The 20,508-nt window shown below is 38.0% G+C and overlaps 3 protein-coding genes across 5 annotated transcripts; 2 read left to right on the plus strand and 1 right to left on the minus strand.

Moving 5' to 3' along the window:
* The first annotated feature begins 356 nt into the window (after positions 1–356).
* Positions 357–5,126, plus strand: eri1 (exoribonuclease 1). 2 transcript variants are annotated; one of them, XM_055020473.1, is made up of 8 exons: positions 357–546; positions 647–706; positions 2,126–2,301; positions 2,378–2,594; positions 2,927–3,010; positions 3,090–3,199; positions 3,286–3,400; positions 3,969–5,126. In XM_055020473.1, the coding sequence occupies exons 2-8, from the start codon at positions 680–682 to the stop codon at positions 4,209–4,211; spliced, it is 972 nt and encodes a 323-aa protein (XP_054876448.1). In that variant the 5' UTR covers positions 357–546; positions 647–679; the 3' UTR covers positions 4,212–5,126. The 2 variants fall into 2 exon arrangements, with proteins under 2 accessions (XP_054876448.1, XP_054876447.1); XM_055020472.1 differs by having other exon boundaries at positions 357–706.
* Positions 5,127–7,246: 2,120 nt separating this feature from the next.
* Positions 7,247–13,199, plus strand: zgc:194209 (uncharacterized protein LOC570908 homolog). Its single transcript, XM_055020433.1, has 9 exons — positions 7,247–7,332; positions 8,950–9,039; positions 9,107–9,228; positions 9,478–9,579; positions 9,760–9,912; positions 9,983–10,098; positions 10,538–10,698; positions 10,958–11,153; positions 11,379–13,199. Coding segments are annotated over exons 1-9 (1,152 nt in total). The 5' UTR covers positions 7,247–7,330; the 3' UTR covers positions 11,589–13,199.
* Positions 12,216–20,292, minus strand: gnsa (glucosamine (N-acetyl)-6-sulfatase a). 2 transcript variants are annotated; one of them, XM_055020432.1, is made up of 14 exons: positions 19,988–20,292; positions 18,965–19,024; positions 17,975–18,181; positions 17,639–17,704; positions 16,774–16,872; positions 16,518–16,685; positions 15,948–16,030; positions 15,761–15,879; positions 15,577–15,680; positions 14,634–14,735; positions 14,207–14,317; positions 14,026–14,136; positions 13,725–13,885; positions 12,216–12,902 (listed from the first exon to the last, which is right to left on the minus strand). In XM_055020432.1, exons 1-14 carry the CDS (start codon positions 20,147–20,149, stop codon positions 12,836–12,838), a joined length of 1,620 nt encoding a protein of 539 aa, XP_054876407.1. In that variant the 5' UTR covers positions 20,150–20,292; the 3' UTR covers positions 12,216–12,835. The 2 variants fall into 2 exon arrangements, with proteins under 2 accessions (XP_054876407.1, XP_054876406.1); XM_055020431.1 differs by having other exon boundaries at positions 14,207–14,320.
* Positions 20,293–20,508: the final 216 nt, after the last annotated feature.

The raw sequence follows: 20,508 nt of genomic DNA on the forward strand, positions 1-20,508 counted from the left end.
ACTGCTCTATAAATTAAGGGTTGTAAATGTCAGAAGCAGAATTTTTAACCCAGACTTGAAGTCAGTTGCTAATACTGTGAGAATTTTATGTCCCTTTGGGATAAATAAAGTATTATTGAATTAAATTTAAGTTGCAAAACTACAATATAAAATACTGAAAAATATATTGCCTAAGTATTTTTTATGTTGAAATGTTTATGTAACATAAAACTACCTGAAAATTATTTTAATTAAATTTCTTTTGAAAGTGACCTTGATCGTAGAGCATTTCAGTATTTTCAAATGTAACTGGTCTTCCTCATCGCTAGGTGGCGGTGAGGAGCAGCACGCAGGACGTTTTGGCGCAAACCGGAAACAGTTCCTTATCTGTCCAGCCAGAGAAAATAAAGTTTAACGCAGTGGCGGTGCTTTAGGAGAAACGCTGTTTATTCGGGATGTTTTATTGCTCTTGTTTTCTGTAAATATATACAGTCCAGCTGCTCTGTAATGACATTTGCGCGGGTATTTTAGCTTTAAGGAAGAGTTAACATTAGTTAATGTCGCCTGGTACGGCCATTTTTGTCTGTAAATCGAGTTTTTGTTTACATGAAATTAGCTTGTTTTAACAGTTTCTATCTTTTGTGACCATTAAATGGATGAACACAAGGAGAACATTCAAGGAACAAACGCGAATGTGAAAATGTCAGAAGAAAAAGATGATGAAAAGGTAAATCTGGCTCGAATTAACATGTTTCCGATAAGTAACACATTTATTTTAACGACACTATAACATGCTTTTATTCTTAATTCTTTCTGAAATCTCATTATTGTTTTATTTGTTGAACTGTGAAGACAATCCGACGTTTACAAATTAAAGAAACATTTTTCTCTTAGTCTAAATTTCATTTAATGTGCTTTAGAAGTCCTAAATAATTTAGGATATTTTATGTTAATGTACTTTTTTAAACGTGCATAATTTGGATGTGTATTGAACATTACGGACTGATTTAAACATGGATCCTAAAAAATATCCAACCCAACTATTTATGTTTACTTTTGGAACTCAATACAGTCTAGAAAATTCTGGAATTTAATTTAAGTCTTTTAATGTCTTTTTGAAATATGAATGACCTATTATTCTGCCATCTTCATTAATCTGTTTGCTGCGAACTAATAGTGTAAATTTTCCCTAATGAGGAAGAGGAGCCTTGAAAATGCATCTCAAGAAATTAAAATATAGTCAAAAATTTTATTTTATTTCAGTGATTCAATATAAAAATATATTCTATAGCAATTCCTTTCACGCTTAGTGATTTATTCAGCCATCCATTCTGTGAGTTGCACAACAAAGTAAAGGGACAGTCCACAAGAATTTGTAAGAAAATAGTGATAATATTAGCAGAATAAAGATGCCATGTTACCAGAAAAAAGTCTGAAAATTAAAAAAAAAAACAGTTTTGTTGGAGTTATAAAAATAGAAGATGGCTGTTTTGGATCTGATAATGGTTTGGTGCTGATTTGTTAAAAAGATTTTTTATTATCATCTGTAAAACATATACCAAAGTATAACAAGATTTAACTTTCCTCATTTAATTATTCTATTTTCTTGTAGGAGTTCTCATAAAATTACTACTTTATTTTAATATTATGACCTTTACTTGTAATATTTAGATTTTGTAATACAACTTTAGTTTTGTACCACTGGGACTTTATTCCTGTAATATTATGATTTTATTCTCGTGTTAAAAAAATGAATAATAAAAAGTTGTAGCCTAGCCGTGATATTTGAACGTAGAGTTGATCTGAATTCAACGTCAAAATAAATAGAGCCTGTAAAACAAGATGGCGGCTTACCGCCTGAACTATCGAAACCTAAAAAATTAACCTCAGTCCATTGACTGAATTTTGTAGGTTGAATATTAAAAATGTTTTATTTGCATTGTTATGACAATGTAGTTTTTGATTTTATGTTGCAAAGCACTTTGAAATGCTTTGCTGCTGAAATGTGCTGGGGAAAAAAAACATTTCCAAAATTTAAATGAATCACTGAACTTGATTATCAGGCAGTGTTCAAGTGTTGTGAATTTACAGGAGGTCATAGCAACCTGCGACCGGAAGTCAAGCTCAGTTACATTTTCTTGTCCAGACGAAACCCTGCAGCAGAATATGTCCCAACGACGAAACGGCTCCGGAGACGTCTCAGTCCAACACAGACTTCAGTCACCCGGTTTACAAAGAGATCGCTCTGGCTAACGGCCACATCAACCGCATGTCCAAAGACGAGCTGCGGGTCAAACTGGCGGAGCTGAAGCTCGACACCAGGTGAGCGTTTTCACTGTTTCAGCTGTAGAAACCTCGCCGTCCGCTCCTAAAATCCACCTTCTGTTTGTGCGTGAAGAGGAGTAAAGGACGTGATGAAGAGGAGGCTGAAGAACCACTACAAGAAGCAGAAGCTGCTGCAGTCAGCGGCGGAGGGAGGGCCCACCGATACCTACTACGACTACATCTGCGTGGTGGACTTCGAGGCCACGTGCGAGGAGGATAATCCCTCAGACTTCCTGCATGAGATCATCGAGTTCCCCATGGTCCTCATCAACACGCACACCTTACAGATCGTAAGTCCACACAGATTTACAGTTTGTTGATGACGAATGGTTTATTAGATTAAAATGAGTTCTAATCAATTAATTAATGGCGTCAGTTAAACAATTTTATGTTTAGTCACTATTTCATTCAGCTGAAATAAAATGCTTAAAATAAAATGTAATGTTTTTTTATATTTACTATATTGTGGCAATTTCAACTCTTCACATTATGCGCAGGCGGTCAGCCATCTTGAATCCTGAAGTTTTGCAGCTTGAGTAGTTTTTGTGTCCTCTCCCCAGCCTGGTTTGTCTGGAAGTAATTAATGGAAGATTTTCTTCTATTAAATGTGATTTCTGTGCAGGTGGACACTTTTCAGGCGTATGTGAAACCAGAAGTGAACCCGCAGCTATCCGACTTCTGCGTGAAGCTAACAGGAATCACACAGGTCTGAGTTGCTTCTTTCACGTCTCCCAGATGTCTAAAAGTTGAAGTCAAACTTCACCTGTTGGTGTTTTGGTCTCCAGGAGACGGTGGATGGAGCGGATCCGTTTCCAGATGTCCTTCGCCGAGTTGTGGAATGGCTGCAGGAGAGGGAACTCGGGACGAAATACAAATACGCCATGCTGACTGACGGGTGGGTTTACCCTGCAACCCGATCTGCTGCTGCAGGGTTTGGCGTTCCTCTCTCTGGTCGCTCTGATGTTTTTGTTTGTTCTGCAGGGCGTGGGACATGAGCAAGTTCCTCAACATCCAGTGTCGGATCAGCCGGATCCGATACCCTCAGTTTGCAAAGAAATGGATAAATATAAGAAAGTCTTACTGCAACTTCTACAAGGTAGGGCTGGAGAGTAAATAGATTTTTTCCAATAAATCAAATTTTGGTGTTTTGAAGATTTAATTTTTGGAAAAGCTAAATATGAAGACCAGGCTACAGTTTTGTTTAATACAGTCTTACAACAATGGAGTCAAAATAATACAAGAATGATGTCATAATATCAGCAGGATAAAGGCACAATTTGTGGGAATCCAACATGGAAAAAATAAATAAAAATGAATGTTGAGCAAACTGTAAATTTTCCAGATACTTAAAACTTAATTTTCTGGCTAAATGATCCATTTTGCTGGTATTATGACCACATTCTAGTAATTAAACAAATTTTTTGTAGCCTGGCCCTGATGTTTCATTCTAAAACTCAGACAAGATTTAAATAAAAAAATACGTTTTTTTTATTGTAATTTCTTAATTAGAAAAGAAACAAGAAATCTGTGACCTTGTTTTTAAGCAATCTCCCTCAGCTAAATCTAAGCTCTTTCACTTAGAGATGACTTCTGCTAGACTGAATTTCTTCTTTCAACATTTTCTGATGTTTGCCCCGGGTTTTAAACTCCCTCGTTTCTTCCAGGTCCCACGCACGCAGACGAAGCTGAGCACCATGTTGGAAAAGCTCGGCATGAAATACGAAGGCCGGCCTCACTGCGGCCTGGACGACTCTCGCAACATCGCCCGGATAGCCGTCCGCATGCTGCAGGACGGCTGCCAGCTGCGCGTCAACGAGCGCATGCACGGCGGCCAGCTGCTCTCCGTTCCCAGCTCGGCGCCGATGGAAGGAGCGGCGCCGCCCCGCAACCCCGGCAACAGAGACTAGAGCCAGAAACTTTAATGAACCAGCCTTAAAACCCGTCTTCACCTGCATCGCTTACAGAAAGAGAAAAGCACTTTAATTTGAGCTTAAAGCTGTAAGGAGAGTTTAATGTTTCAGCTTGTGGAGACTTTGCATCGAGGAGTTCAGCGATTTAGGGAGACGAAAATAAAATTACAAGAATAAACTTGTCAGGGAATAAAGTTGAAATAATGGGAGAATATTCATATTATGACTTTATTCTCATAATAGTTCAACTTTTTTGTTGAATTATTATGACTTCATTTTCAAGAAATGATTTTATTCTTATATTATTTTGACTTTTCTCATAATAGTATGACTATCCTCAAAAAATGAGTTATTTTCATATTATTGTGACTTTATCTTTGAAACATTACTATTCTTGTATTATGAATTTATTCTTGAAATATTATGACTCTTCTCAAAATACTGACTTTATTCTCATTATTTTGACTCTATTCTTTTAATTTTATTTTGTTTATTTGTTCTTAGTAAGGCCCAAGTTCTCCGTCGTGGAGGAGGTCTCTCTCTGACGAAATATTTTTACAGCAGTTTGTAAAAATGGGTCATTCCTGCAGCGTTCTGTATAGCTGATGGCTCTATTTTTTGTTTTCTATTCCTACAGAAGCAAATTAAAATAAAACGATCAGAAACTGTTCATAAGCTGTTCTCCCTAATGTCACGTGCCATTTAAATTCATAACATCACGTTTTTCCAGGAAATTGCTTCATAAATACAAGAATTTCACAGAAATAATTTAACCAAATGTCTTGAGCAGCTGGTGAAACGTCTGTCAGTATTGTCCTTTTGGAGAATGTGCTTCATGTTGTCATGTTAAGATGTTTTTATCTCACAGTGCACAATATGTTCTGACTGAATAAATTTGCAAGGAGGCAATGATTTTTGTTTAAAGTTTTATATTTCATCATGAAATCACACAAATGATTAATAGAGCTATTTATGCCAATTTATACTTTAAACTGTTTTCTCAAATCAAAATAAATGAAACATTTAAGGATAAAAAGTCCAGATTTTGGTGCAATTAAACTAATCACAAGAGAAATCATTTTGTGGTGTTCTTATCTGTCCCTCCTTTCCTCTGATTGGCCAGTTTGACCGGTCACTGACCAATCAGATTTAGAAAATAAATGGGTCAGTGTTGGGTTTGTTCCTGTCAAAAGGAAGTTTTTCTTTTTGGAAATTATTCACATTAATCCTCTTATGACCATAATTGCAACTGGACCGCCATGTTCTTTTTTTTATTTTATTTTATGGTTGTAAAATTCTCAAAAATGTGCATTGATTATGTATTTTTTCCAGAACAACCTCAGCTTTCAGTATCTGGTAGTTATTATACATTTCTGCCGATTAAAAATCATAATATCCAGTTTAAAGAAACAAAAACATACCCTCACTTTTTATTTATTTATTTTTTTTTTTATTGTTGCCAAAATCACTTGGTAAAAATCAAAAGTGATTTTGGGAAAAAACTAAACAGAAAAGAAAATCAGCCAGGTGAGGGATTGGGAACCTGTCCAGTGTTTACCCTTCCTCTTGTCAAGATTTTATTGTTTCACATAAAACGCCTTGTTTACTTTCATTTACAAGCTCGTTGTCAACGGATCAGACATGTTCAGCAGCACCTCTGGTAAATAAATCTCTCATTTGTGTATTTTTAGAATATATATATTTTTTAATTTGAATGGTGCTCATTTGATAATTGGATCAGTTATTCAGTAATTGAGTATTCTTGCGTAATCTCAGCAATAGGATTGCCACCCAGCCCGTAAAATACGGAGTCGTCCCATATTTGGCGAATGTCTTCTCCTGGGTCTCAGCCCTGCTGGGGGCCACGGACCCCTAAACCCCAGATCCTAGAATTGTCCCTGATTATGAGTAAACAATTTAGCTCCATAAATTGCTTTGAAAGAAAATTCTGTTTTATTTCAGTGTTTGTCCTTATTCTAAATTTAAATATTAAACTTTTTGGTAGTAATTTGATTGTTGTGAAACGTCATAGTGTTTCATTAAACCCAGCAGTTTGCTTTTCTTCTTGTTGCCGGTTGTAGTTTTTGCCTGTTGATGTTGTCAGGCTGTTGGCTGGACGCCTGTTTGCTGGACGCCTGTTTGCAGCAGCAGCTCCTCCTTTTATCCTCCATTTGACCCCGACTCCGATAACAAGCCAGACAAAAGCAGGGCCTCCTCCTCCTCACTGCCAAACTCTGGACCCTCACACACGTGAAGCTGACAAAACTCAAACCAACAAAGCTGCCAAAACAAAGTCTCACCATTCAGGAGGTTAGTTTGACTTTTTTCTTTTAAAAAAAAATCCTGTTATTCAGTCCCTAAAAGGCTTTAAAATGTTTTACTCTGAAACCATAAAGTTTCATATTTAATATTTAAGCATCATAGTGTGAAATTCCCCTTAAAAAAACTCATTTGGTTGCATTAGCTATTTCTTTTAAATTAAGTCATTTTAGTGTTAAAAATTTCAGCTTTCATTTGATTTAACATGCGTGGTAGCCATGTTGGAATTTAATATCAGTATTGCTTGATTGAAAAGCGAATCTCAACTCAGAACTGGTTGAAATTCCAGTTTTGGACTGGAATTTCAAAAACTGAAACACCAGTTTGTTTTTTTAACTATGCATTCCAACAGTTTAAAAATAATTTTAAAATTTATTATTTTCCCCAGAACAACCCAGTCCTGTGTAAAAATGTAACACCCTTCTTAGTTAAATAGACAAATAACTCTGTTTTATTTTATCAGATGAAATCATCATTTTAAAGTTTGAGAATCTCAAACATTGCAAAAGAAAAAAACAGAAACAGAATGAATTTAAGTGTTAACTATATTTTTAAGTGGTTTAAAAACTCCAACTTCCATTGGGGGAAAAAATATCATTAAAAAAAACAAACACGTAAATAGTAACTAAGAAATTGTTATACATTACAATGCGCCTTATCGTGCTTTTATTTTGACGGTCCAGGCCGGAACAGCGCGTCTTCTTTCCGGTTAGCTTGATTTTAGTTCGCCTTCATAGTTATGTAGCGTCTCTGGGTTGGAACAGCAGGAAGAGGAAAGATCGACTTCACGCCCAGAAATGTACGTTTTTAGATTTTACTTTATAAAAATTAGACAAAAATATAAACTTTTTACTCTGTGGAGCAATTTTTAAAAACACGCAGCGCTCAGTAAGACCCCACCTGTTGAAACTGTTGCGTTCAAAGATCCCGGGAGATTTTAACCTTGCAGGTTGCGTCATAAAATAACTGGGCTAAATAATATATTATTTTATTTACAACTGTTATAATTCAATCTACAGTTGTTGCTTGAAAACTAATCTTTAAATTTAAGTGATTTGTGTTTTAATTTCCAAAAGTGAATAACAAAAATAAATCTCAACTCAATTTTCTTGTTTTCATAAATGTACCTTAGATTTAAAAATTGCATTGTTTTTAGTATTTTAATCAATCTTATAAAATTAATCCTCACAATATTTTTGTATAGACTTGCTAAAATAATAATTTAATCTACAATGTTAATTTTCCAGCACAGTTAATATAAATCTTGCGCATCTTAAGTGAAAATCCAGACAAGTTTTCAAACTTTGGGTCCAGATGAGAAACAGGGTTAGGGTTAACAGAAAACAGTTTTCAAAAACACATTGAGAAAGCTGCACAGTGGTGCAGTTGCTGGAACTTTAATCTTATGCAATTTGACTTGTCAGAGTTAAAAAATTAAAAAAGTTACATATGAATTACTTATTATTTTCTGATAGGGACATTGAATGTAGGATTTTATTTTACCAGGAAGTCACTTGCAAACCGCTACAATACAGAAGAATAAATTAAAGGTATTTATAATTAAAACATCATAAATACAAAACCAAACAAACCATAAATGTAAGATTTTTTTTTAAAGAAAAGTGTTTTTAATAATAATAATCCTAAATTTAGATTGTCCACTCTGGACTATTTAATCTCCATTTTTAGCTTATAAAATATTAGCATTTAGCCTGTAAAATTGGTTAAAAATGTTTGATTTTTATCCAAACCAATCAGCTCCAGTTTTCTTCTGCCTCTAGTTCTAGTTGTGTAACTGACCTGCAGCCTGATTCCTCCTCCCCAGGTGTAAGGTCAAAGGTCACATCAGCAAGTGTGGCACAAGACTTTTTTCCCCCAGTTATTACAGTAGAGTTGAACTTATTTTTACAGGACGGGAAGCTGTGGAGAATTGGTCCAGATATAAGCATTTCAGTCAACATCAATAATTATTGATCAGTTTTTTGTTGTGAATATCTGAAATTGGAGACGTGACCTTTCACGTTTTCACGACACGTTGTTTTTTTATTTTTAAGCAGTTGTGAGACAAAACCTTAAACTGCTGCTGCGCAAGTTACTCAACAGGTTGTTGCTAGGTAACCAAAGAATGAATGAGTTGCTAGGTAACCAGAGTGCCTGAGTCAGTTAATTCTACCAACTTAGCTTAGCTAGCCATGAGAGGTTGAGCAGTAAAACCCTTTCCTCTGCCTACGTCTCCCAGAATGCTGTGCGGTTTTGGCTCAGAGTTTGGTATATTTTCTATATACTGCACGTTCTGTCAGTATATACGTTCGGGCAAATTCAAGCTAATGTGCTCAGCAGCAATAGGAGCCTCCCTGATAAAAATGGAAAAACTGATTTGTTTACCAGTTTGTGTTTTCCTCCCAATCTTCTTCAGGCTGTGGAGACGATCTTTGCTAGCAGCGCTGCTAGCCGTGGCTGTTGGAGTTTACCTGCTGCCGTCTCCTATAGATCCCAAACCGCACGTGTAAGGTTCAACGCCATAATTTAGTGATAAATTTAGTTGCTTAGTGTTGTTAACTGTGTGTGTTCAGTTTGAAAGGGCCTCCCCCGGCGCTCCAAGGTCCACTGGCTGTTAACACTCGTCTGCAGAGGGGCCGCAGGCTGTTCACTGGAAAACTACACGGACCAGAATCCTTTGCTCCTGATGCTCATGGTGAGCCTTTTCCTTCATTAAAGCTGCATCCTTCATATAAGACACATTAACTCCCTGTTTTTAACTATTTTCTTATAAGTAATCAGAATTTCTAATTTGGTTGCAGTAACTTGTTTTCACCACTAGATGTCACTACTTCCCAATCACTTCACCTTTAAACTGATTTTATTAGAAATGCTGTGTTTTTGCATTGATAAACTGAAGTGAAAGTTGTAAAAAATGTGATTTCTTGTCCGTGTTTTATTTCAGGTAACGTTTATACGGGGACGGTGGACGGGAAGCTCTGGAGAATCGGTCCAGATGACAGCCTGGATCTCATCACACACATGGGACAGGATCTACCAGAATGCGGTTTGGATACTTTAAGAAGTCATTTAGTCTCCATGGCAACCATTCAGCTGTGCAAAACACCTGACTGGACATAGCCCTGCCTTCAAGACACAGCTCCTCCCCCACTCAGCTCCTTCAGACTAGCCATCAGCAATTGGCAAACACCTGCTAACATCCAGGATGTGTGTTGGATGTTTCCAGGCAGCAGCAGTGACTACGAGCCGATCTGCGGTCGTCCTCACGGCGTTCGCCTGGACCGCCACGGTCAGCTGCTCGTTGCCGACTCTTACTTCGGTCTTTACAGCGTCGACCCTGAAACTGGAGGAAAGACTCTGCTGGTGGCCAACGCCGACGGTACGGTCCGACAGCTTCAGCTGATTTTTACAGACGCAGATGAACGAGGAGAACGTCGCTCTGCCACTAGGTGCTGATGGCGTTCCCTTCGCCTTCCTGAATGGCCTGGAGGTCTCCTCCCAAACGGGGATCGTTTATTTCACCGACTCATCCAGCCGCTGGGGCCGCAGACACGTCAGGCTGGAGGCAAGTGGGTTTTCAGGAAACCTTATTTCACCGTTTTAAAGTAAAGTTTTTGAATTTACAAGAGGGATATTTATGCAGAAACAACAGAGATTGTTGAGAATTGATGAAGAAGCGCTTCACAACGTAAACTACCGTCAGGCGTTAGCCGGAACCATGTATTCAAGCAAAAGTACCATTACTTCAACTTAAATTTACTCAACTAAAAGCAAAAAGTCACAAGGGTGAAAACGTAAAAATGCTACACGTCACTAATCAAATGATCAATTATTTAATATCTAAAAATTACATTATCTAAAAATCACATGGACCACAATACAAAGTTAAGTCTAGAAAATACAGATTGTTTTATATGTTCAGGATCAAAGGGCTTCTCCCAGAGTATCATCAGCCTGGCGGGGAACCAGGCTGAATTTGAAGCTGCTGTTTTTTGATGCTTCAGGTGATCGAGTTGAACAACCTCGGCCGCCTTCTCTCCTTCGATCCTGAGAATAAAAAGGTCACGGTGCTGCTGGACTCGCTCTACATGCCCAACGGAATCGCGCTGTCGCCTGACGAGAACTTCCTGCTGCTGGCTGAGACCAGCATCGGACGCATACTGAAGTACAGTGGAGTATTTACACCGGTTGTCACGAGGCGTTTCATGTAGAAAACCAGTGGTAGGCACCGCTAACTAAAGCTAGTCACACTAACCCTAAAGATAGCCCCGCTAACGTACTGCTAAAACAACACAGAATTTAGCAAAAGCTGATGCTAACATGCTAAATTAAACTTTGTTGAACTTTTATCAAAAACTTGTAATTTTTGCTGTTACACACCTGGACTTTTGGTTGTGGTTCTAAGTGTTATTTTTGATTGTCAGGTTTTGGCTGAAAGGTTCAAAGGCAGGAACCATGGAGATCATTCTGGACAACATGATCGGTTACCCTGACAACATCCGCCTTAGCGACCACGGAACTTTCCTGGTTGGCATGACGACGACGCGATTCCAGAAGCTTCTGCCGCCCTTCCTGGACATGATCGCCCCGTACCCGGCGGTGAAACGCTTCCTGGCCAAGGTTGGAGGTTTTCTGTTAAAATGAGATTTTATTCTTTAGTAAACATGATTGTTTATTCTGGATATTTTGAACAATTTAAACTGGAAATAACAGATTAAAGCTGTAGTTTTGTTCATTAAGTGTCATCCATGCAGCTGGAGTCAAATGTCAGTATTTTCCAGGTTTGGAGAACTTCTGTCTGTCTGCATGGTGATATTTTAATGTCTGCTGAACATGTTGGTGCAGCTGGTTCCTCTGAGCTGCTACAACCTCCTGCTGCCGCGCTACGCTCTGGTCCTGGAGCTGGGATTGGATGGACAGATCGTAGGGTCGCTCCACGACCCTGAGGGACGCCTAACGTGGGCCATCAGCGACGTCTTCCAGCACCGAGGCAGAACCTACCTGGGCAGCACTGACTTACCGTTCCTGCCTGTCCTGGACGTCTGGGCCAGCTGAGGAATGAGCAACAAACCGTTTACATTTGAAGTGTTTTTATTAGAGGTTTAGCACCTGGGGAGACGGATGGATAATGTTTTCATTTGGTAGAGAAGGGATAAAATGCCCCTTTTAATTACTGCTAAATCATGTTTTAGGAAAACCTCTAGAGTTCAACGAAAATCCCCAAATTGACTGTGACTGAAAGTTAGACCTAAACTTTTAATCTGAACCACTGAAATGTTAAATTTAGTGAAATGTCTTGGTTTCCTAGCATTGGTTGAATTTTTAAGTATCATAGTTGCAAAAAAGAAAAAACAGAGAGGAGGATTTAAGATGGCCGCTGCAGAACCAGATTGTTCTTTTTCCTTTGTTTTCTTTTTCTAATGTTTTTATTAATAATTATTTTTTTCTCACTTTCAACCTTCCTAATTAATTATTTATCCCTAAAAGTCAGGAAATTATCCTATCAGTGCTTTAGACATTTAACCAAATATTAATGGAGATAAATCTATAAATTTAGCCTGCAGCATTTAATTAAATCACTAAAAGTTTGGCTAAATAGATTAAACAGTTTTTGCAACTGCAAATAATGTAAACTCAACTTCATAATATTTAGAACAGAAGAAAGAAATTAAAGCAAAAAAGTAACAGTGATTCTTTATTTGGACAAAAACACGACAGAAAAATACATGAAAATCTGACGTATTTAAAAGTGCATCTTTACTTTTAAACCAAGTTTTCAGCTTGAAGGAAAAAAACATTTTCCATGTTAACTGTAGTAAAGATTATCATCAGTAGCAGCTGGAAAATCTGGATATGATTCGCAGGTTTGACCTTTTTCCCTGTTTAATAAGTAATAAGACTGAAAGCAGTTTATGCTTCACAAAACAGGATATTTTAAAAATGGTAATAAATAAAAAAAAATCCCTTCAATCATTTCCCTGATCTACCTTTGAGTTTAAATCAAAAATAGGACATTTGGCACTTCTTTTAATTGTCTCATCCGTTTTACATATTTAAAAATGTGAAATTCTTGATTAAACACTGAAATGTAGCCAAACTATTTAACTTCCTGTGGGACAAACACATGTGCAAATCTGTGCTGACAGGGAGACGTTTTCAATCTTCTACAAACATCAACTGAGAAACATGAAGTTTAAAGGTTGATTTGGCTTCAGACACTAAACCACCTGATCGCGTCTCCATCCAGAGAAGATGGCGGCTCCAAAGCAAACCAGCGGCAGCAGGAAACGGCCTTCCTCCTCCTACTGCCTGAGTTTGCTCAGCCTCCAGCTGTGGCTCGAAAACAGCTGCTGAGGGTTGAACTTAAACCTGACAGGAGAAAAATAACATTTTAATGTTGAATCTGCAGGGTTTATTTTTGATACTCACTAATGTTGGCTGTAAAAACCAGAATATTACATCTTATTGGCGAACAAGCAGTGTGGAAGTTGACCTATATTTTTTTACATGCTATAATGTTGTCAAAAATACTTAAAAAGCACCAAGTTCTTTAATATTTCTTATGTTGGTTCCAGATTGTGGTGTAATTTGTGTTAATGTATTGCTACATTCTGAAGCAGCCATGTTGATATTTTCTTACTGATAAATAAATAATGTGGAAGCTGAGTTTCTGTCTCTGTTCCTCTATGGAAAGCTGAGGTTTGGGTTGAGAAGGCGCCGTCTGGCAGTGCAGAGTTAACTGTGGATGCAGCAGAGAAAATGAAATAGTGCCGTTTTGAAAACAGATTTTGAGTTGCCTAAAAGACAAACTGGCTTTAGTTGCCACTAAATATGTTTGTACAGATTTTAAACAAATTTTAAACATCTTGATATTACATCTTCATAATGGTGCTATTCTGTTATTTTCCCACATTTTATTGGTCATGGTATAGCATGTGTCATTTTTGCAATTTTTTTTTTTGCCAAACAGACATATTACACGAAACACGCACAGAAATGACACTTTCTATTTCTATGAAAAAAAAGTGTGAAAAATGACATATGCTACACTATGACGCAAAAAATGACTCCTATTACAGCATGATGTCGAGAATGAGCTCAAGTCTGGTGTACTTGAATCACGTATAACACGCCCCATTCCTCATTTAACCAAAGTCAGTAGATTAGATGCTTTATAGTCAAAATGTGCACCTTCGATCATAAACTCCAGGTGTTCGACATGTCTGGCCAGAGCACGACTGCAGCATCATCAGCCGATGGTTCATCTTTTCCAGCACTTCCTGCTCGATGGTCTTTGCGATGTTGTTGAGCTGGTAGGGGTCTGCCGTCACATTGTACACCTCCACAAACACCTGCAGAACAGACAGTCCTGCCACGCGTCAGATCCAGCCACTAACAGTCACCAAAGCCAGGGAAGCTCTGAGCTGCACAGCATGTTACTGATAATCCACATCCTGAGGAAAGCTGGATGTTTTAAATGAAACTGATGTACCTCATTGTCGTCGAACTCGCAGTACTGCAGGTTGGCAGAGGGGGCGACGGTGCGCACGCAGGCGTAAGTGTTGTTGTACGAGTCCTCGCACACACAGTCTGGGAAGCATTCCTGCAGAAGTTGATTACTTCAGCTTTAATTCAACAGATGAACGATAATTTGATCCGGGTTTTCCTCGTACCGACACTCCCGGTCCCAACAACGGGCAGGCCGGATCCGAAACGTTCCTTCCTTCGCCTTCATACTCCACCAGGATGTCTGTCCTCCAGCTGCTGCTGTTCATCTTCCCTTCCTGCTGAAACAACAATAAATTCAAATGTCTTGATTTATCATAGTTTGTCGTTTCTTTCATTAAAAGTTTTTCTGCACCATTTGATTCATTTTTTCCTAAATAAAAATGAAATCAGACGAAGCCTTTTCCGATTTGTGGATGTTTGACATTTCATTTACTAAGTAAAGAGGAGAAATGTTTTTACCGCTCTTTAAATTCATAAGATTATGTAAACTGAGATTATTGTGCATTTAAACCATTGGAATCAGTTGATGATGCTCTATGGCTCGTCTCTCATTGATTCTTCTTGTACAATAAACAGGTGATGTTCTCTCACCATAATGGGCAGGAAGGACATGCCGTCCATTTTGGTCTTGTTGACGTTGTAGCCGGCAATGTCCAGGATGGTCGGGCCGAGGTCGACGTTCGCCACCGGCATCTGACAGCAGGAACACAGACAGATGAATGTTCAGTTAGAATTTCATTGTCTGGTAACACATCTGATAATATGAAAAGTGATTCAGTTCAAAAATAATTTATTGACACCCACAGGGAAAGTAAATAACTCAATGATGTTGCGATTCTTCAGAGATAATCTGGTCAGAAATAATCTGTGGTGGTTTGTATTACAGCGAATTTGAAGAAGTTGACTCCAAGGACAAGTGAGATAAACTCCTGATGTGTTTTGCTTTCACACTCCACTGTGTCAAACAAACCAAACCTTGTGAAAAACCTGTTCCCCTCCTCGCCTGTGGGGGCGCTGCAACAAGAACCACTGAAGGAAACAACACAAAAAAACCTCTGAAGAAGAAAACTTCCTTCTTCACCAAATGTAAACAAAAATGGAGATTTTAGTGGTTGTAGGATTTCTGTATAGTCTTTAGCAAAAGACTAAAAGACATTTCTTGCATCAGTACCAAACTCATGAGTTTGTTTTGGTTACATTTACCCAGAATGCTTTAGCTCACTTCCTGCTTTTGGAGCGGTCTCCGGTCCACTTTGCATTCACATATGAATTCGAATCGTGTTGACCGAACCGAGATGAAGGTTTTTAAGTGGACCAGAGCTTGCCTTTTCGGTCGATTACGTTTCCACACCTCCCCAAACGAATCAGAGTTTCTAGACAAATTAACTAGAGTTGGACTGAAGAGGATCAAGCATGGTGAAGACTGTCCCTTTCCAAATGTACTACATATTTAAAAAAACAAACTGTGTGATGTGAAGCAAGGAGACAAAATTTATCCCAACAGTATAAAGACAGACGGTGTGAATGTTTGTACCTGGCTGGTCTGATTGGGTTTGATGTTTGGTCCTCTGACCAGGAGAGGAACCCTGATGTCGAACTCATAGAGCTGCCGTTTGTCCAGCGGCAGAGAGAACTGACCTGAATCAGAGCCAAACGGATTCATTCATCACATCCCCTAAAGAAAACCGGCAGAGATCAAGTCCAACATCCTCACTCACCTGTATGGTAGCCGTTATCAGAGGTAAAGAAGATGTAGGTGTTCTCTAGTTCACCTCTGACCTCCAAACTCGTCACAATTTTCTCCACCAGATCGTCCACTGACAGTAAAGTTTGCCATCTTGAGCAACACAAATAGATGTTAGAATAGAAGAGGATAAAAAGGTTGCAAAAAATAAAACCACCAACCGCTTCCTGAAGGCGTCATCGAGGAACCGGACAGAGGAGTTGGACATGGGAGTTTTAGCCTGACGGATCAACCAATGTTTGTCCTAAAATGACCAAATGAAGTCAGATTAGTAACGTTTTTAAATGAATGTAGCTTTTTTAATTGTCCTAAAATAGAAGTGGAAACATGAGAGAAAGAGAGTTTACCAAACTATTGGGTGGAAATTAGTTTTCAATAACAGTAGAGCTGAACAATAAATCAATAACAATGAATATTGTGATAGAAACATGATCAATATCAATAGATAACACATCTGATTGAATATTCAGAACATATTCACTGAACTCTGATCCAGAAAGGCATTAGCGCCCTAAGCCAGGGGCTAACGGTGGAATCAACTAACTCGCTCGCTCTTTGGTTACCTAACAACAACCTGCTGGGTAACAGTTTCAAGTTTCCCTACTGTACCACATAACGGCTTAAAAATAAAAACTTTGGATAAAACGGGAAAAGTCAAATTAAAAGTGTGAGACTTTTTCGAAACGTTTGAATCCATCTGGTTTCTGCTGTGTATTAAACATGAGCCCCACCTTCCCGTGGACGTTGAAGTTGGGGTCTCTGGGAGCCTTGGTGTCGTTGAAGCGGTCCTGGTACTTAGGAGCCGCCGTCCAGGGGGAGTGAGGCGCCGGCGTGGAAACCATCATGAAGAACGGCTGGTAAATGGATTTATACTGGAGGAACTCCAAAGACCTGTTAGTCTGGGAGAGAAACAAAGACCAAAATTGAAAAACTAATCGCAACATTTCCCTTGTGTCTCTAACTGCACCTTTAACATTTAGGGCTCACCAGCACATCGGTCAGGTAATCTCTGCTGTAGTCCGCTCCGTGTTTCTGAGTCTTCCCGTTCACTGACAGAGTGTAGTTGTAGTATTTAGAGTTTTTCTCCTGGAAAACAAAAGTTAACATTCATTCATTTGGTGGATCTCTTGTTGGTTCAGAGACATAAACACAAATCAACCAGGCAATTATTTCTTAAATCCTGTTTCTTTCAACTAAAAAAATTTTTTTTACAAGTTTTAATAGTTTATTTTAATGATCCAAAATACAGAAATTATGTTAAAATGGATGTGATGCTAAATCAGAAGTCATGCTAAATTTGCTAGCATAATTTCATTTTATACTGAAACAAAACTAATTGGTATAGCTTTTGTCGCAGAATTATGCTAAAACAGAAGTTCAGATTTAGCATAACTTACATTTTAATATAAATTATGTTTTAGCATTATGCTAAAATGGAAGTGATGCTAAAACAGAATTTGTGTTAAAAGACAAAATACATTTTAGCACCATCTCATTTTGCATAATTACAATTTTTGCATGAATTCTGTTTTAGAAAAATTCAGTTTCAAACTAAATTGGAATTTCTGTTAAATCTGCTAGTATAATATCCATTTTAGCAAAACTCCCATGGTGGCTTTTGTTGTTACATTATGGCATTTATGGGCCATTATAGTCCACTAAACGCCTTTTTGCAGATATAAGCCTCAATTAATAAGATGGACCATAAACTTTCAGTCAATCTTGTGAAGGCTAAACAATAATCTATATCTTAATATATTAATCTTCTCCACTTCACTGAGGTAATTATTTCTGTAAAGATCAACACTGTAAATTGTTAAACTTAACATATTTAAAAGCTAAAATATCTTACCAGTGCCACCCAGTAGCTCCAGCCTGGAGGAACATGCTGCAACCCACCAGCATCAGAATGTCCGTACTGGAAGACATAAACAAACCCGATATCTTCAATAACCTCAATATAAGACAGAGAGCCTTTTAATGAAGAAGCGAAGAAGAAGGCAGCTGGAAAAATGCATTTTACTCCAGGTTAAAATGTTGTAAAAGTAGGAATGAGCCAATCTTCTGTCATTTCTTAATATTCAGATCCTACTTAAAGATAATTTTTTTAATAAGCACATGTAAACACAACGTTGTCTCTCCAGTGAAACCTACATTTATAGCAGAATAAGAGGCTCGTGTTTCTGACCTGGTTGAGGTATTTCCCTGCGAAGAAGGTTTGGTATCCTCCAAAGTTCTTCAGCAAAGCGGGAAACGTCTGCGGCTCCTGGCTCTTCTGCCAGGCCGAGCTGCTGCAGTTCCCCTCCAGCGTGTTGTTGATGACGTGGTGGTTATGGGGGTACTTCCCTGTCAGGATGCTGGCTCGGCTCGGGCAGCAGAGAGGACTGGCAACAAACTGAGAAACAGAAGCAAAATGGGCAAAATAAGCTAAGATGTTACAGTTATTATTAGTATGGAAGTGCAGAGCTGCCACTTAAACAACAATCTTCAAGAGGGGAAATAACATTTCTCACATGGAGCTAAATTGGGGCATAAAGTTTGTTCAAAAGAAAAAAAAATTGAAACTGACAAAAAAATCCTGAATCTACAAAGCAGTTTGGAACATATTTTTTTCAGTTTCAATATAATTTTTCAGTTTCAATGTTTTTTTGTGATATTTTTTTATTTTGAAAAGACTTTATGGCCCCAATTTAACGCCGTATTTTCAACTCGACTGGGAAAACGATTTTTCCCAGTTCTTCATTTCCCTATTGTTTCTGTGTGACATGTAAATGTGTCATTAGTTTTGTGTAGACGCCTATATAATATCTAAACTCTGTTCAAAGCTCTAATAAAATAATTAAAAGAATAAAAACACCTAAAGGTCAGAAGTTTGATAATATATCATACTTAAATAATAAGTATTACCGACTCTTGTCCTGTTTTAAAATAATGATAATCTTAGGTAAAATCTTATAACAATATATTCTACTTTCCTCTGTGACCTTTAGCATTTTAGGTAACTTCATCAGTATATTGTGCTGCCATTAGACTCAGTCCAAATAACATTTACATACTTAATTATCTTGGGTCTGAAAGTAAAAGATCTGCAAACATTCACATTAAAGCACAGCTCTGTTTTACTTCGCTGCAGCTTTACTCTTCCTCATCATCAGAAACCATAAGTGGTGATACTTACGGCGTTTGTGAAGGTTATCCCAGCGTCACCAATTAGTTTCTTAGTCTTGGTCAACGGGTTCTAAAAAACAAAGTGGCTTTGTTACATCACGACTTGAACAAAGAAACTAAGAACTTCTTAAAAATCCTTTAAAAGACTTTAAGCAGAGGCTACACCTTAAAGTTTCAACTCTAAAAAGGTACAAGTGCAAATTTCTGCTTCATGTTGCACCTTGACAGTCCAGTCCAATTCTTAATTGGTTTTAATCTAAAGAAAAGGGATCTGAGCTTAGCGGTCTTGTTCTTCTGAGCTTTCAGAGATACATAAAGATAGTTACAAAATCAGTCTTCTATCACCTGAAGAACATTTCCAAAATTAAAATAATATCCCAGAAATATCTAAAGAAACTAATACATGTATTTATCTTGAGAGCACAGAGAACAGACTTTAACATGCTTCTGCTAGTCTATAAATATGTGGATAGCTTAGCATCAAAATACATTAAAGATCTGCTGTTGCTGTATCAGTCCTCTGGTTCTGTTTTGTGTCATCAGAACCTGAACCAAACCTGGAGATGCAGCATTCAGTTTTTATCCTCCATTAATCTGGAACAAACTGCTCCTTTAAATTCAGGCTAAAAACTCATTTGATTAGAGCTTCCGCTCATCGATATTAACTGCAATATTAATGAAAAAGCCGAGTATATTTTAATCTAATGATCAATAATGATCAAATTGGACAAAACCTAAAGTTTGTTCATTGTTTCATCATTGATTACTGTTTTAAACCACTTTGTCTTGTTGCTGAAATGTGCCACACAAAGAAACTTTAAAACGTTTTTCTTCCAATGAGACATTAAACCCATAATTTGACCTAAAATGATGGGATGAAGCTTCACTGAAATCCTGCTGATTGTTAAGATTCCTCAATGATGGTTTCAACCAGGAATGTGAGCTGTCAGCTTCAGACATTTTTACCACAATTAACACAAATCTGAAGCTGTTAAACACTAAATACCAGCTGGTATTGATAACATGTACCGACCAAGCCGCCCAAAGCGACGTCCAGGTCGTCAGTGAGGATTAAAACGATGTTTGGTTTCCGGTTGGTTTGTCCAAAGAGCCCGTAGCTTTGCTCGCTCCACAGAGTGACGCAGATTAGCAAACAGCTCAAAAAGCTCCTCAAACAGCAGCGATTAAACTCCATTTTCTGGATCCACGGGGGGAAATACCGAAGCCAGCCGCCTGCGGAGTCAAAGTCGCGGCTTAAAAATTAGGTAAAATGTGTTCAGAGGATAAAACGAGCTGCTCGGAGCGACGCTGACAGACAACGGTTTCCACTGTACGGCTCACGCGCTGCCGCTCAGACACGGAAGTCCCAATCAGCTGACCGTCAGTTTCGACGCCATATTGTGTGTGGCAAGTTGTGGAAAACGCAAGAAATCTTAATTATTACTATTTTAAGGCTTCAACATTAGCTGCGAGGGATGTAGTGATAACAGAGATGTGCAGAGAACCCAAAATTATACTCAAGTAAAATCAGCACAACATATTTTTACTAAAGTT

The sequence above is a fragment of the Poeciliopsis prolifica genome, unplaced genomic scaffold (genome assembly GCF_027474105.1).
Source record: "Poeciliopsis prolifica strain line A6 unplaced genomic scaffold, Auburn_PproV2 SCAFFOLD067, whole genome shotgun sequence".
NCBI classification, from domain to species: domain Eukaryota; kingdom Metazoa; phylum Chordata; class Actinopteri; order Cyprinodontiformes; family Poeciliidae; genus Poeciliopsis; species Poeciliopsis prolifica.